This window comes from Paroedura picta, chromosome 4 (genome assembly GCF_049243985.1).
Source record: "Paroedura picta isolate Pp20150507F chromosome 4, Ppicta_v3.0, whole genome shotgun sequence".
Classification (NCBI taxonomy): domain Eukaryota; kingdom Metazoa; phylum Chordata; class Lepidosauria; order Squamata; family Gekkonidae; genus Paroedura; species Paroedura picta.
In genome coordinates, this window is record NC_135372.1 from 62,733,414 (window position 1) to 62,751,251 (window position 17,838).

At 42.5% G+C, this 17,838-nt stretch overlaps 2 protein-coding genes across 8 annotated transcripts in view; both read left to right on the plus strand.

Annotated features, from left to right (window-relative positions):
• Positions 1-10,719, plus strand: part of COL24A1 (collagen type XXIV alpha 1 chain) — a 234,520-nt gene extending 223,801 nt beyond the window's left edge. For all 6 annotated transcript variants that reach the window (XM_077333120.1, XM_077333124.1, XM_077333121.1 and 3 more), the window contains 4 exons: positions 697-865; positions 2,171-2,280; positions 7,740-7,955; positions 9,645-10,719. In XM_077333120.1, the coding sequence (XP_077189235.1) occupies positions 697-865; positions 2,171-2,280; positions 7,740-7,955; positions 9,645-9,791 (642 nt within the window). In that variant the 3' untranslated portion in view covers positions 9,792-10,719. The remainder of the gene's footprint in view (positions 1-696; positions 866-2,170; positions 2,281-7,739; positions 7,956-9,644) is intronic.
• Positions 10,720-13,270: 2,551 nt separating this feature from the next.
• Positions 13,271-17,838, plus strand: part of ZNHIT6 (zinc finger HIT-type containing 6) — a 44,294-nt gene continuing 39,726 nt past the window's right edge. The window contains exon 1 of one of the 2 annotated variants that reach the window (XM_077333130.1): positions 13,271-13,420. In XM_077333130.1, the coding sequence (XP_077189245.1) occupies positions 13,368-13,420 (53 nt within the window). In that variant the 5' untranslated portion in view covers positions 13,271-13,367. The remainder of the gene's footprint in view (positions 13,421-17,838) is intronic. The other variant, XM_077333128.1, reaches the window with a different exon arrangement.

The following is a 17,838-nucleotide window of genomic DNA, read 5'->3' on the forward strand; positions in this document are numbered from 1 at the left end:
GGGGTTACTTTCTTTAATCTAACAAATGTCTCAGATGTTGAGCTAGAATCATATATTTTCTCAGAGAAACACTTTTATTACAAAGATATCACATTTTGTTAGTAATCTATTTTATCCGTGGAAAATGTTATTCTAATCCCCAACAATATGTGAATCGCCTTTGTGAGTGTTATACTAAATATAAGGGTTCAAGTGTCACAAGCCCCTGCTGGCTAGTATAAATGATACAGCTCCTCTAACTTTGCCTGAATCATTTTGTTAGCTTTTGAGTTTTGTTTAGTTATTTAAGCTACTAATAGATAACAACAGTGCCATCTGTTTTCCTGTTTCTTCCCTGACTTCCCCACCATACCATATATGGGGATGAATATCACTGCCTCTGAATTGGGATTTAACAGGAATATGTCAAGTAGAGTACAATGTGATATTTAAGAAAGGCCTGTCCTATATCTCTTGTGGAGACATCATTTTATTTTATCTATTCTATATATTGAAAACAACCATTGGCATTTAAAAATGCTGTTCTTTGGCATTAAACTTATATAATATTTTCCATTCATTCTCTCATAAAACTGTTGGTTTTTGAGAATCCTCTTGGATACATTATACACACCGTCCTATTTGATAGAGCTCCATATTCCAAGGCAGTGGCATTTCTTTGTGGTACTGTAACTATATAAAGCTTCTTCTTGGCAGAGCTACCAGAACACTGAAGTAACATTTCTGGATCACAGTGCTGAGATATTCAAAACACTACATTATCTTACCAATTTACTACATACTATCAAGAATCCATTGGGAACTCGAGACAACCCAGCACGTATCTGCAGGGACTTGCTTAACTGTGAACGCAAGGTCTCTGATGGTAAGTCCTCCAGTACCATCAAGTATAACAAGTGTAAAGTAATAGAAGAAGATGCTGTTTTGAAAACCTGCTCTGGGAGATGGACAGAGGGGGTTGTTGATTCTCCTGGACTTCTCAATGGCTTTCAATACCATTGATTGCAGTATCTTTCTGGATTGCCGTTTCAAGCTGGAACCACAGTGGTTCCAGACCTACCTGGAGGGTAGGTTTCAGAAGGTGGTCTGGGAGATTGCTACTCAACCTCTTTGTCTTTGACCTAAGGTCCCACAAATCTTGATTTTGTCCCCTATGCTTTTTCAGTCAGCTCTATCTTGTGCTTCTGGCTGATCCAAGGGAGGTTGTAGATGCCCCAAACCAGTGAATGGAAGGCTGGCACTAGCCCTAAGGTATCACCTGTTCTGGATAGAGTTGTACTCCCCTTGAAGAAATAAATTTATAGTCTGAGGGTCCTCTTGTACTCAAGCCTTTTGCTGGATAAGCTGCTGGCATTTTACCAGCTTCAACTGGTTAGCTAGCTGTAGTTTTTCTTAGGTGGAAAAGATCTAGCCACTGTGGTGCATGCTGTCATCACATCTAGATTTGATTACTGCAACGCACTCTGTGGGGTTGCCCTTGGAAATTTCAGTTGGTACTGAATGCTTCAGCTAGGATATTGACTAGGGTGGGTCACAGAGACCATGTCTCTCCATTCCTGACCCATGTACATTGGCTCCCCATATGTTTTGAGGCACAATTCAAAATGTTGGTGATGATCTTTAAAGCCCAAATGACTTTAAAGGACTGCCTGCTCCCTTACGAACCTACCAGATCACTATCTTCTGAGGCTGTACTTCAGATGACCCTGCTTCCTTTGATTAACTGACTGGCAAACCATGAGAATGCCTTCTTGGTTGTGGCACCAAAACTCTGGAACTTTCTTCCAAGGGAGAGTCATTTGTCCCCATCTGTTACCATCTTCTACCAGCAGGCAAAGACTTTTGTGTTTCACCTGATAGTCCCATAGTGATCCCTCCTTTCCCTTTGTTTTAATTGTATTTTTTGCTTGCATTTTAGCTTTGGCTTTGATGTTTTGAATGAAATTTGGCTTGACTGAGTTTTAAGATGTGTTTTTATTATGGTTTTTTTAATTTGCTAATCGCGTTGGTGGTCCTGAGGACAGAAAGTCAGGGCCTAACTTTTGAAAATAAGTGGTGTAGCCAACTTCTCTCTAATGTACCTTACAGACGTATCCAAAATGTTCTAAACACTATGAATTGGAGAAAGGGGTAATAGAATTATTCTGCCTTTACATTTCTCAACTGATAGGGAAATACTGGATTGATCCAAATATTGGATGTACTTCTGATGCCATTGAAGTTTTCTGCAACTTTACTGCTGGTGGCCAGACCTGTTTATCACCTGTATCTGTGACTAAGGTATATGTTTCTCTTTTGCAGCATTAGGGCCAACTGGTATCTACAGTGCATTATGTTTTTCCTCTCTTAGCTGCAGGTAGATATACAGATGAGACTTTCAGAGATGTGCTAAAGGCATGGTGATGTATTCCAAGACAGTAGAAGACATCAAGATGAGGGAAAGGGATTTATCACTTACACAATACCAGCTCCTCAGATGATGAACCTTGTTCTGAGTATAGCTCTCTGGGGGTTGGGTGACAAGCTCTGTGCATGGGAGCCCTTCTTACCATAAACCATGCAAAGAGACTAAAGCATTGTAAGGGCAGATGTGCATGTTCAGGGTGCTTAGAGAAGGAAAAACTATCTTTATGAAAATGCCAGTTGTCTCTGAGATAAATGGGAAAATACTTGGAATGGTGTCAAGTGAGATCACGAATATAGTGGTAACACATGACTAAACTTGACAAGATAGCATCCCTGAGTTCACCTTGAGGAGATGCCACCATTTTGTAGAGTGTGTTCCCAATGGTGAGGGAGGGGGTATCAGCAGATAACAACCCCTCATGCCATTTCAGGTTGGGAAAATGATATGGCTGGGAGGCCCTTCTCCCTCCATACCTCAGTGATCCTAACCAGAATCCAAACCCTCACAACACTGAGGGACTGCCTGGCTGGCTATGCCCCCCAAAGAGTGCTTCTCTCAGCCAATGTGAATTGGCTGGTTATCCCTGGCCCTAGAAAAGTACATTTGGCTTCAACAGTAGCTAGGGCCTTTTTGGTCCTGGCCCTTACCTGTTAGAATGAGCTCCCGGAAGAATTGCGGGCTCTTCAAGAACTTCCTCAGCTCTGAAAGGCCTGCAAAATGGAGCTTTCCAGCCAGACTTTTGGATGGGACCTGTAAATAACTAACTACATACCATCAAGTGCCCCCCCCCCCAAGATTAACCCAACCTTGGATACAGTGCAATCCAGAACCAAATTGTTTTTGGCTAATGCTGATTGATGTATTTTAGCTGTTTTTAATTTTTAAATTGGTACATATTTATGTATTAGAGATTTTAATGTTATGAACTGCTTCAAGCAGGTTATACCGGGAGAGGTGGTATATAAATTATAAATAAATGGTTAAATAGAGCTTCATGAGGGGAACTCTCTAAAAAATAGCAGCATATCACCAAGGCAACCTTGGAAATGCCATCTCATCTAGTTTGGCCCTCAAAAACCTGGTAGGATAAGGAAAATCAGTGTGTTGCAGCTATGGTGAATTAAACCCTTTGGAGAAAGGATTAGCATGGCTTCTGTAATACAAAGTTCCTTCACCAACTGTTTGGAGTTCTTTGAGAGAGTTAAAAAACACATAAACCAGGGTAATCAAATAGATATCATACACATAGATTTCCAAAAAGTTTTTAACGAAGTCCCTTGCCAAAAGCTTTTGAGTAAATTTAGCAGTCAGAACCTGATTTCATGACAAAGCAGTTAATGCAATGGCTGTCAGTCACAGCTACTAAATGGAATCACTATGTTCAGAGGTAGTAAACCTCTTAACACCAGTGCTGGGGAGCAATAACAGGGGAAGTTTTTGGCTTTCTGTGACCTGTTTTGTAGGCATTTCCTGTGTGAGAAAAGATGCTGGACTTGGCAGACCTACTCCTAGTCTGCACACAAGACATCACTTTCAATGCACTTTAGAAGTAGATTTTCCTGTTCCGCACAGGAAAATCCAGCCGTGAAAGCACATTGAAAGTGCATTATCTATTGTATGCAGACTAGGCCCTACTCTTTATCCTGCATAGCTATTATAAAACTGCCCTTGTGGTTCTCCTTCAGTGGGGCCAAAGTCATCCAGGTGGTTAGGTGTGTTCTGCTTGCTCAGGTAGGACAAACTGAAATGCAAATTTTTGTCAATTCTCCTTCAGTGACCATTGAGTGACCTCTCCAGTCTGATTTGCGCTACTGCTCAGGTAGGACAACTAGAGCCCTGCTATGTGCCCAAACAGACCTTTAGTTACAAACTACAGGGATGGATGGATGGATGGATGGATGGATGGATGGATGGATGGATGGATGGATGGATGGATGGAAGGAAGGAAGGAAGGAAGGAATGAAGGAAGGAAGGAAGGAAGGAAGGAAGGAAGGAAGGAAGGAAGGAAGGAAGGAAGGAAGGAAATCTTTGAAGAGCCTTCTCACCAAAATCTTCAGGGGGCACAGGAGCAAAGGAGAAGGGGTCAATGCAGCTGCAGAGACCCCTGAGGAGTGATCTGGAGCTCTGGCTCTTGACACCTCCAACACAGCGGCAGTCCAGAGAAGATGTCCAGCCTTCCCCCTCCAGTGCTCGCAAGGCAGGCCAGAAGATGAAGCAGGCTGGGGCCAAGAAAAGGAGCTGAGCAGCGCTGCAAGGAGGCCACTTCTCCAGCCCCGCCATTCAGGACAAGCCTGCCAAGGAGAGGGAGGGGACAGATGGCAACCTTACCACCGGCGGCAGCAATTATTCTGGTGCTCTGGAACGCCAGCCACAGCCAGGAGCAGGCTGAAAAACCTTCGGGTTGCCAGCATGGGAGCAAAACCACTGGGAAGGGGTCACTGTGGCTGCAGAGACCCCTGAGGAGTCTGGAGCTCCAGTTCTTGACACATCCAACATGACAGCAGCAGCAGCAGCCAGAAAATGATGTCCAGCGCTTGCCCCTCCAGTGAACTGGGGACAAGAAAAGGAGTAGAGCGGTGCCTCAAGGCAGCTGCTCCTCCGGCCCCACTGCTTGGAACAAATCTGCCAAGATGAAGAAGAGGACAGACGGCTGCCATTCTAGAGCTGTTCCAAGCAGTGGGGCCGGAGGAGCAGCTGTGAGCCCCCTCTCCCAGTAGCAGCCACTCAGCTGACCCACAAGGGGAAGCGGTAAAAGCACCTCCTTACCAGTAGCTGCCACTCAGCCTTCTCCCCCCAAGCAAGGAAGTTCGCTGAAGGGGATGTGGGACATTCACAGAGAAGCTATTCTGATGGATGCAAGTTACTATAACCATGCATCAGGGCTTGGACAAGACTGGAGAGGTCACTCAGTGGTCACTGAAGGAGAACTGGCAAAAATGTGCATTTCAGTTTGGCCCACCTTAGCAAGCAGAGGCATGACCTAACCACCTGGATGACTTCACCCCACTGAAGAGAAGAAACCTTCAGGTAAAGTCCAATGTTTTGTTTTCACATAGGTGAAGTAAACACAAATCGAGAACAGTCCTCTGCAGCAAAGCACACCTTCTCCATCATGTTTTGTTAACTCTGGAGACTAAGCTAAAATATCATGCACTTAATCTTTGAGTTATATCACTTATTTGGCTCAACATTCTGAAATAATAATAGATTGGTTGTGTGCAGTGAACCACAAGTGGAGTTTTTCATAAGTAGTCTGTAAAATAGTAAACCTTAAATCATGTCCTCAACGAGATCTGAACACAATGGAAAAATGGGCAAATGAGAACAAGATGCAATTTAATAAAGATAAGTGTAAAGTTCTGCACCTGGGTCAGAAAAATGAAAATCATGCCTACTGGAGGGGGGATACGCTTCTAGGTAACACTGTGTGTGAACGAGATCTTGGGGTACTTGTGGATTGTAAACTAAACATTAGCAGGCAGTGTGATGCAGCGGTAAAAAAGGCAAATGCCATTTTGGGCTGTATCAACAGGGGCATCACATCAAAATCACAAGATGTCATAGTCCCATTGTATATGGCACTGGTCAGACCACACCTGGAGTACTGTGTGCAGTTCTGGAGGCCTCACTTCAAGAAGGACATAGATAAAATTGAAAGGGTACAGAGGAGAGCGACGAGGATGATCTGGGGCCAAGGGACCAAGCCCTATGAAGATAAGGAATGTTCAGCCTGGAGAAAAGGAGGTTGAGAGGGGACATGATAAAGGTAAAGGTAAAGGTATCCCCTGTGCAAGCACCGGGTCATGTCTGACCCTTGGGGTGACGCCCTCTAGCGTTTTCATGGCAGACTCAATACGGGGTGGTTTGCCAGTGCCTTCCCCAGTCATTACCGTTTACCCCCCAGCAAGCTGGGTACTCATTTTACCGACCCCGGAAGGATGGAAGGCTGAGTCAACCTTGAGCCGGCTGCTGGGATTGAACTCCCAGCCTCATGGGCAAAGCTTTCAGACGGCTGCCTTACCACTCTGCGCCACAAGAGACATGATAGCCCTCTTTAAATATTTGAAAGGTTGTCACTTGGAGGAGGGCAGGATGCTGTTCCCAGTGGTTGCAGAGGAAAGGATGTGCAGTAATGGGTTTAAACTACAAGTACAACGATACAGGCTAGATATCAGGAAAACAATTTTCACAGTCAGAGTAATTCAGCAATGGAATAGGCTGCCTAAGGAGGTGGTGAGCTCCCCCTCACTGGCAGTCTTCAAGCAAAGGTTGGATACACACTTTTCTTAGATGCTTTAGGATGCTTTGAGCTGATCCTGCGTTGAGCAGGGGGTTGGACTAGATGGCCTGTATGGCCCCTTCCAACTCTATGATTCTATGATTCATTTTTACAAAATGTAAAATGCAAACATTTATGAGGGCTAAGAACACATTAAATTACTGAAATGGCCTTTTAAACAATTCTACCTCACACTTTCCAAGAAACAGCAACAGAGATGACACTTCACAAGCTTCCTTTGGCAGGCTGTTTCCCAGTGCTAGTGCTGTCATGGAAAAGACACTTGTTTTGGCTGAAAGTCTTCTGACCTCCCTTGGAGTTGGAAAAACAATCAGGTCCTGCTGTTAACCTCAACTTATCCTTGTTTGTAGCAGTTTTAAGACAGGAATGTGTTCTTATAGCCTGCCAAACAGGCATCTTTTCTCACAGAGCTATGCCAAATAATCATGAGTCCAAACAGGACCACAGAAGAATTTTGCCATAGTCTAAAGCAGGAGTGGCCAAACTGTGGCTCTCCAGATGTTCACAGACTGCAGTGACCATAAGCCACAGTCTTAGTTGCCTTTCAGTAGTTCTTGTATTTATCACATTTATTCTGGTTCTCAAAGCAATGGAAAAAATTTAAGAAGATAGGAGCAGTCTTTAAAAGCTTTTACTCCCTGAGGACACACAGGCTAATGCACAAAACCTAGTTGGATACAGCTGAAGAAACATTAGATTTATGCTGTCAACGTATGTCCATAAGAAACTACCATATGGAACTGACCTCTTGAAGAACAGGCGTTGATTTTTTTTTCTGACTATTAACTGTATGTTAGCTCCCTACTCATATTCTTCAAACCTTTATGTAAGAGGAACATATTTCTGTGGTGTGCAAGGGGCATATATTGTCTAACTAGTTTACTTTTAACTGTTTAAATACCTAGTTTGTTAAGCCAGAAGAAGTAAATGTTTATGAAGCTTTTGAAAGGTATTTCCTATACATAAGTTCATTGCTCTTTTGTGGCCAAAGAGGTCCATCTGATTGTCTTGTAATATGTTTTTGTTCACCAGTTGGAGTTTGGCATTGGAAAAGTACAGATGAACTTTCTTCATTTGCTGAGTTCAGAAGCAATCCATACCATCACCGTTCACTGCTTAAACACTCCGGTCTGGGGAACTAATGAACCAGGTGCCCAGAAACCATCCATCAGCTTCAAAGGATGGAATGGTCAAATGTCTGAAGCAAATACTTCCTTTGAACCAAAAGTGCTTCGTGATGAATGCATGGTAAACTATCTACTGCTATATTAAAATCTCTACAAATAGATTTAATATAAATTGTCTTTTTCTAACGTAACATATAATTTAAAATTCTCTTTAAATGAAGATGATTTCCTCACCCACCCATGCACATTCACATTAACACATGTCAGCTTCTCTTCAGAAGCTAACAGGAACTGTGGTGTCCATCAATTATATTTGCCTTTAGCATTAGATTTCAGGCACTCTAGACATTATGAACATTAATGTTGTTATCCTAGTGTCATAAATTAGGAACACCCAACCTTTAGAGCAACCATGCTAGAAGTTAAATCCACAATATGAGGTGTCACATACATTTGCAGCCCACATCTGTCTGGTGATCTGGGGTGATTTTAACTCTGATTTTTCCAGAGGTCATGTGGCATGAGAGAGGTAAGTAGAAATGCAGAAGTCAGTATGACATAACCAGCTGTGGCCCTTCCTGCCTCAGTCCGAGTGTGTCACAAACTCCTACTCCCTATAACCATTATGCCAATAGGCAGGCCATCCATGTCTAATCCATAATAAAAATTGAAAGGTTAAACTTTTTTAAAAATCAGAATGTTTGAAACTATTTCATGGAAACTTGTAGAACTAATTTATTTCCAATGGATACTGGATCAACTCTGGTTATGAACAAGATGTTGCATTCCAAATACTAAATGCTTTTATTCAAGAAAACCATGAAGTATCCATTTGCACAAAATCTGTTCTTGTCATCATTTGTTCTATGAAACTCACACTGACTTCAGTGTGCAGACAGATGGCAGAATGACAAGCCCTTAAAGACCTGGAAACCATGCGGAGTAGGTGCTAAACTACTACCAAATCAGCATTTTCCACTTGGTTATATTCCTACCACTTTCCATCCACACATCTGACATTTATATCCTGTCCTTCCTCCAAACAGCTTAGGGTGGTGTACATGGAGCTATCCTATTTTATTATCACAATAATTCTGGAAGATGGGTTAGGTTGAACTTTATGGGCATAACTTACATCTCCCTAGTTCAAGTCCAGCACTCTAGCCAATATATTATGCTCACTATTCTGCTGAAGACTGATAGTAATATTTAAAAATGTCATGCAGTTTCAGCCTGCTGTTAATTGGTATTTTTCCTGTGAGATTCTCTGAGATCTATTTCTGCAGAAAACTATGTTGTATGGAATTTTTCTAAAGAATCTCACAGATTCCTTTCTCCACAAATTTCACTCTTCAGTAGTCTCCACTGTATCTCTAATCTTGATTGGGTGGGCAAGAAGAATGACTGTAAATTTCAAAACTTGGGAGTTCTTATGCCAGTCCCAGATGCTGCTTTTGAGTTATATTATACATTATACATGGTAACAGTTTTAATTAAAATTAGGTCAGTATTGCAGAAGATAACATGTAGTTATTTTTATAACTTCTGAAGAGTGTTTTCAGAATTTAACACAATACAGGATAAGGAGTCCATATCAATCTACACTTTAGATTCTTGTGGGATTTGTTCCCAAAGGGAATATCATCCAGTTTAGGAAAATAGGAACATCAAATTAATGTTCTATTGTTGCTATTGTTTTCTGTTTAAGGAATAGGCAAAACAAAACCTGTGTATGCAAGCTGCTTGTTTTATTTAATTCATTTATAATGTTAATATACTTTTATTTACGATATTTTTACATGCATTGCAGGTTCAAGATGGCAGCTGGCATAAAACCCAATTCCTTTTTCATACTCAAGATACCAGTCAACTACCTGTCATTCAAGTGCATAAATTTCCATATCTCAAACAAGGACAACAGCACTACATAGAAAGTGGTTCAGTATGTTTTCTCTAGGCTTCTGACTGGAATTGGGCTTCTTACATCATCATGGAATTATTGGAAGGAGTTTATTACAAAGCTACAGAAGAATTGAAAAGAAATGTTTTGCTTGTTTCTTAAATAATCTCAGGAAGAAAAAGACTTCCTCCTAAGAAGGAAAAATGTGGGTTTTTTAAAAAAACAAAATTAACATATTTAATTTTGTGATTGGTGCTTGTTGTATTATTCTCTGGAACTGAAAGTTATACATATACCTGGAAAAACCTATGTTCTTAACTTCTTTAAAAGCACTGTCCAGAACCCCCTAAGGAAAGATGAAGGCATACAGTACAAAGGAGCACCTTGGTTAATGCTCCCAAATGTGCAATAGCTTGTATTATAATGATATGAGAAAGAGTTATGCCACCAAAGCCAAATCTTTTCCTTAAACACTAAAGTTGTATTACAGTTCTTTATGGAAACAGACATCTTAACAGATGATACACTACCTCTTTTGTGTTTCCTGTCTGTTTTGCCTGGTGCTCTATATAAAACACAAAGTGTTTGTGGCCTTAACATAGTTTATTGGGGGTGCTTTTTATTTTATTCAAGCTCTATGTACTGGTTACATCAAGAGAATGTCATTGTAAAAAAAATTAATGGTCATATCTGAGTGAAAACATTATTTATGTCAAAATTTTGTTTAAAATGTTTCTGCCTTAGACAAGCAACTGATACATGAGACAGGGCATTGTATCTGGTACATATAGAAATAACAGGAATTTGTAGCTGTAGAAGGGCTACATATAGTAGTCTTTTTAAACTTTCTGGACTGCAGTTATGGATTTTTTCTAACTATCCAAGGCCACCTACAATGTTGTATTTTGTAAATATTTTGTAACTGCTGAAAATGTTAATACAGCATATATTTTAAATGGGTGCTATTAAATTATAATAATCTGTATTACTCTAGTTTCTTGGGTATTATATGAGTTTTGGCCTCATCTACTTCACCCTGTTGTAGTTTTTATAATTTCTTCTGGGAAACTTTTCAGTCCTCAAGATATCAGAAATACTCTTTGACTCCTTGAAAAAACCCTAACCCGCCAATCCAGTATTGTCCAGAATGCAACCATATACTCTTGAAAGAGAAGAGACATTGATTATTTTAAACCATCTCAAATAATTAAGAATGTATTTTACCTAAATATGCACAATGTTTGAAGATTTGTGCTTTACCTCTTATGCTTTAAGAAAGTACACAATTGGAATATAATAAACAGCAGTTGGAATACAAAACATTCTGACTAGTAAAGAAGGGCCAGTTTATGTAGTCCAACAATACTCACTTCACAGCTTGTGGAGAGCCATATTTGTAATCACCATCAACCAAAAAGAGTCACATGACTATTGTACTCCCTGCCTGCCACCACAGCGCACACACACGTACGCAAATTATAAGATATATTAATAACATTAACAAATAGTAATGTTAATATAATATATGGTTTTAATTGTTAGCCGCCTCGAGGCAACAAAAGTCATGAGAGGCAGGATATAAATCCGGAGTGAGGAGAAGTGTTTCCCTCCTTGCCTTATTCTTTTTCTCAAGCATGAGGCACAGCAGCTCAGATGACAGCGTGAGACAGCCAAAATTCCCAGATAGGGATTCCAGCCTCCAGGTGGGAACTGAGGATCCCTCAGAATTCCTGCTCACCTGCTGACAACAGAGAACAGTTTCCTTGGGAAATTGATTCTTTGGGAGGTGGATTCTATGGCACTGAACCCCACTGAGGGAATACTATGTTTAAATGATAAAAGATTACCATATAACTAAAACATTTTAAAAAGAGAGCTATAATAAAAAGCAATCCAAATAACCACATATAGTGATGGTATCCTTAATTCAGATTTTATACATACCACATATATATGTTTATTGATGGTTGTTCATGTTAATTTCCATATCAAATTTTTAATGTTAGAACATTATAACCTCAGAGGGGTTGGCAGGGTTTATGCCAAGAGGAATGCGGCACTAGGTTATTTTAATGAATAAACTAGTTTATTTAGAAGAGAAACAACTATAGAAAGAGGTGACAGAGAATTCTAATTCTCTTCTGTGTTCCTTAAGTCTGTTCTAGAAGCAATCAGGGAAGAAGTTGCTCGAAGCAGCAAAAATTCTCCTAATGGAGCCAATCATGACATAGCAGGGGACTATTCAAAAAATATCAAGAATATATCTCTGCTAAAGACATCTCTCCTGTGATACCCCCTGTAGGATATTCTTCATGTCCTTTTGAATCATGCACACGACAGATCTTGCATATCCCAGCAGGAAGTTACCCAGACTGGCGTGGTTTATGGGGACAATAAACTTTGAAGTCTAACACCTTTGTTAATCCCTTTATTCATGAGCCTGTTGGCCTTCCACAATCAAAGTGGGGCTGCCATTATTTCCCCCTAACATTTTACTTTTACATCATCAACTATATAAGTGGTTATTTTTATGCCCTGAGATGTTACCTATTTTTAATAATCAGAACAGTTTTCTTACATAATACTTTTTCCCCTCCTTTAAGTAAATTACCATACTCAGAATGATAACAGCCAAAGACAGATTTCCCACCCCACGATGATTTGTGCATTTTAATGACATTGAAATATGCATCTTGAACCAGAGACACTTTCAGATTATCAGAAGTGAACTTCTAGATAATGTCCCAAGACAGACCAGCTCCTTTTTCTTTTTGCCAGATATTGACCTTTTTAAAGTTGTCAGAAGAGTTGGTTTTTATACCCCACTTTTCACTACTCAATGAAATCTCAGATTACAATAACCTTCCCTTCCTCTCCCTACAATAGAGACCCTGTGAGGTAGGTGGGGCTGAGAGAGCTCTAACAAGTTTTCTGTGAAAGCAGCTCTAACAGTATAGTGAAAAACCCAAGGTCACTCTGCTGCCTGCATGTGGAGGAGCGGTGAATTAAACCGTGTTCTCCAGATTAGAGGCCGCCCACATGGAAACAGTCATGTCTCAAATTTAAAAAAAAAACATTTTAAAAAGAGAGTTATGGTGAAAGCCATTTGCTTAGGAATGTTAAATCCCACTCCGAAATCTATGGCTATGGAAGGGAACCATAGGGTGAAGGTGGGTTGCTCCAAAGGGTCCTACATTGGCCCCTCTGGCGATCTTCCGGATTAGGAAAGCATTCTGGAAACAAGGGAGCTCCTTCTTTGCATGCACGGCAATATTATATCAGATTTACCTAAGAGCAAAGCTCTAGTGAACACTGTTGCTGACTGAGCAGGCACAGGGGTCACTCACCCCTTCCTGAGCCCAAAAACAGCCCTCTGGCTTTAGAAGTTACCGCAGTCGGCAGGAGCCACTTGTAACCAATCCGCCACCCCGCCTGCAAGCCCCTTCGATGGTTGACGGAAACGTGCTTCTTCGTGTCCCCTCCCCCCCCCTCCCCCGGTTGTCGGGGGCCTTTCCCAAACTCCGGCCGCTAGGGGGAGGCCATTCGCTTGCATGCGCCTACTTAGCCGGTCTAGGCTTTAGCGGAATTACGGCGCAGTCCGGTTCTGAGCATCGAGAAGGGGAGGTTTTGATCATGGCTGACGAGCGCTGCGAAGAAGATATAAAACGGAAGATGTCGCTGAAGAGGTAGGCGTTTTTCTGTCCCGGGGCGGGCAGCTCTGCCTGCCTGCTCTCTTTTCCTGACCCCGAAGCGGAGTCTGTTTTAAGGGAAGGGCTCGGGGACGAAACTCCCTCCCCAGGGGCGGGCGCGCTCCGCGTGGCAGGGGGTCCACGTGCTCTTCTTCGTTCTGGAGGGGCGGCGGCTCAAAGGAATCTTTAGTCAGGAGCGCGCACACGCCAAGGGCTCTCCTTTGCTCGCCTGCAGTTTTTGAATGTATGCAGGCATCCAATTGTGTTAGCCTGTTGTGGCGAGGAAATGGCTAACCGTTGACCCATGAATCTTAGCAGGGCTGCTCTTTCTTATTCTCATTTCATTATTTTCATTTTAAACCCCGAGAAATGGCTCTGAGGAGTGTTTTAAAGTTCGTTGATGTGCTTGATTTGGTGAGAAACTGTGTATCAGTCCCTCTTCTACACCCTGCTTATCTCCTCAGTGGGATCTAGGATTACCAGATGTCCTCTTTGGGGTTCGTTTTGGGTTTTGGTGTCTACCATCTTTTGGGCTCTTCTAAAAATGAGCTCTTTTGGAGTTGGAAGGTTAGGAATATTCCTAATTAGTAGCAATTTGACTATGGAGGAGCCCCCAAAAGTTCTTTAGACTTCAAGGAACCCTAGAAGTGGGCTGCATATCCCCAGGGTTCCCTGGAACTCTGGCTGGGAATCCCTGGCTTAAATAGTCAGGATATTTTAAATGAGATTTGTTATGTTGGTCCTCTTTTCTGCTTTTAAAAATATGGTAACCCTAGCGGGGACCCAATAAACTAACGTTGCATCTTCCCCACACACCGTCTACATTCAGGCATTATTATGACCCATATGGCTTTCAGAAACTAAGTAAAACCAATAAAAACGAATTTTAAATTATTTGCATAAAATTTCTCCATATATAACATGTCCTATTATAACCAACACTTGAAATAATAGACTGATTAGATTATGTATTGGTTGGTACATAATTTATATTATAGAAACATTAGTTCTTTGTTCAGCTCATGTCAACCTAAGATTTTGAGATTTTTCTGCTCAAAGACAGTTGGGACGTAAGGATCAGTCAATAGGCCAGGGTTTCACGAAACCCTGGAAAGGTTTCCCAAATTGGTGGAAGTTAATCAATTTTTAAAATATTTTTAAAGTTTGTTAAACATATATTGGGTGATAGGACCATATATAGAGCCTCTTGTGGCGCAGAGTGGTAAGGCAGCGACATGCTGTCTGAAGCCGTCTGCCCATGAGGCTGGGAGTTCGATCCCAGCAGCCGGCTCAAGGTTGACTCAGCCTTCCATCCTTCCGAGGTCAGTAAAATGAGTACCCAGCTTGCTGGGGAGTAAATGGTAATGACTGGGGAAGGCACTGGCAAACCACCCCGTATTGAGTCTGCCATGAAAACGCTGGAGGGCGTCACCCCAAGGGTCAGACATGACCCGGTGCTTGCACAGGGGATACCTTTACCTTTAGGACCATATATAGTCATGTCGATATACCCCACCTCTCAAAATGGCCGATGGGCCTGGAGAGTCTGGGAAGGGGAGGGGCCCTGTGTACACAGCTATACTTTCCAACCATATTCTGTACAATTGTACCACTTCTGGGGGTTTTTCAAAGCCTGAAGAATGTTTCAGGGATTTCTCAATGGTAAAAAAATTGAGAAAGACTGCAGTAGGCTGTAAAGAAGATCATTCTGATCACTGATGAACAGAAGTCAGATTCTAACTCTAAAAGCTGCTAGAAGTGATGTTTGTAATCTAATGGCCATATGAGGGCATGCATCTCTAGGCACTATAAGAATTATTCTGGACCTGAAATGAATTAGTGGAAAAATACATGAATCTTACGTATGCTCTCTTACATCTGCTCTCATATGAGCCTGCATTTTAAGATCTGTGTGCTCCTACTTCCCAAAGTGAGTCTGTGACAATAATTTAATATTTTGTGTATTTCCGGCTGCCACGTTTCTTTTTAGTTCTTCATATACATGATTAATTAATGTTTCTATATTGATTTACATGCTTAGGTAGTGAGTGATAATTCTGGTCTGTATTGGCATTTATAGGTACTGTGAATATGAATTAGAAGTCCATTCGTTCAAAGTATCATCTTGTGATCAATTTATTTGTATGCTGCTAACATTGGAAGGCATCTGTTGCATATAATTGTCATGACCCACGTCCCTTGTTATTCTTTGTTCATTTTCGCTCCCGGATCTTCTGCTGGGTTGTGACACCTCCATGGGCTCCTTCCACAGCGCCCCCCCCCCATCCTTTCCCTGCATTTCAAAAGGCTTATTCTGCTGTGCCTTCTTATCGCTGTGCTTCAAGGTTGCCTTCTGCTAAGTAGTCTAAATAACAGCAGATGGCCAAAGGAGTGGCCTTTGGCACCTCTGAGATCAGAAAAACACTATTGCTCTTTTCCTGTGTGAACCCAGGTTCCCACGGAAAGCCTATTCCCTGCTCCCCTCCCTAAGACCAGGTATATAATCTGTGTGGACCCCCTTCTTGGGTGTCTCTTTCAAGATTCCTGTCTGTGAGCACATGAAAAGTGTAGATCCTGAATTCTGATTCTTCCAATAAAGATTTCTTAAAGCTTTGGCCTGAAGCTCGATAGTGATGTCTGGGGAGTGATTCTGTTCTGTGGGGTCTCAACCTCTTGGTTCCTTACAATAATATATTTTTGGTAAGGCCTTGGAGGAGGAGCGTGTCTCATGGCTTATGTGCCACTCAGCACTTAACATCCACTCAGAGTGGCTGTCCCACCCCTGAGTGCCTCCTCCTCCAGCCGGCTTGCCTGTCTGTCCAGTGGCCAGCCCGTTGCCTTCCACCCCCCACCCCTGACCACCCCCTCCTCCTTCCACTTCCCTCTGCAGCTGCAGATCCCTGCTGTGTGAGAGCTGCCCCTGCCCAGGGGCCTCCAGCCTGCAGATTTCCAGGTCCTGGGGAAGAGAGAGAGGCCACCCCCAATCTAGCGCCCCTTGTATTCCTGAATGCAACGGGCTTGGCCCATAGTGCTGGAATATATCATGAATTGTGAACAGTTATGACCAAGTTTTGTCACATTGTTTCCTGTGATTGATTTAGTTAGCACACAGCTGTTAAATGCACAGAAATTCTGGCTGGGAAAAGGTGGTAGCTTTAAACTTTATTTGCCTGCTCTTTGTCTGCATGGAAAACTCTACTGTGTCAGGCTGCATCCTGGGTCACTATGAACTTTGCCTCAAACGGCAGTTATAAAAATGAAATTACTGTATAAATTTTATAGTTTTGAAAGTGGAAAAATATTTAGCAATTAAGCCTGAAATTGAAATGAGTGTAAACAAGGTCATGATGCTCTGCAGGGGATAACACATGGATGATCATGCATATTTTCTTTCCGTAAGATATATTTGAGAACACAACAAACATGCACCATTAAGGCACATTTCTTTTTCCCATTCTCTTTCCCCCATTATGTTCATGGAGGTACCCTTTCACTCAAGAGCAGCATTTCATTTCTAGGTAGAATGCATTGGGGCCTACTTATGCTAGAATGGATCCCATTCATTTTGCAATTTCTGCAACTAGAGAATCTTTAAAAAGCCATATTGCGACACCTTTAAAACAGGAGATGACTGGCCCTGAGTAGGGGGCAGTGTTCCACCAGTAGGAAAAAGATAATCTAGGGATCTGGCCAACAACCTCAGATGAAACTGGACTGCCTTTTTCCTGCTGGAAGAACACCCCCCATGATGAGAGAGGGCTGTGAGCCTGAGCCATTCTCCCCCGGTGATGTACCTTTACAAGACTGCCTGCACTAAGGCTGTGCCCTGGACCTCAAGGCCAGCTTTGCTGAAAGCGCCAGAGGGAACACTGAGGGAGGCCAGCTGTAATGGTGATATCCTAGGTGGGCCACAGACAGCGGAACCCCTGCTGTGCCGTAGCCACACCTTCTTCAGCAACAGCACAGGGACCCACCCTGTTCTCTGCCACCCTTGGACAGGCCGCTCACAGGTTTTGTGCCTTTCTTTTGCCATCTGTTGGACTGTACATGCGTGTAAGGGTGAGCACGCCTCCCTTCCCACTTCACATTCCCACAGCAAAGTGCTTGCTTCTGTCGGGGAAAGGGTTCTTTCCTCCCCTCCCATTGTAAGCTACGTGGACTCCTCTCCCCTCCTCCCAAGGAAGAATGCAGAGGTACAAAGCCCCAGAGTGTCCCGTCCCCCCTCCCAAGCAGCCATTTTCTCCAGGGGAACTGATCTCTGTTACCTGGAGATCCCCAGGTCTCACGTGGCGGCTAGCATCACTGAACCTCTGTGGGGCACAATGCCCCTGAGTCCCCCTTCACAAGCATCCACTTTCTCCAGGGGAACTGATATCTGTAGTCTACAAATGAGCTATCGGTGTGGGTGATACCCA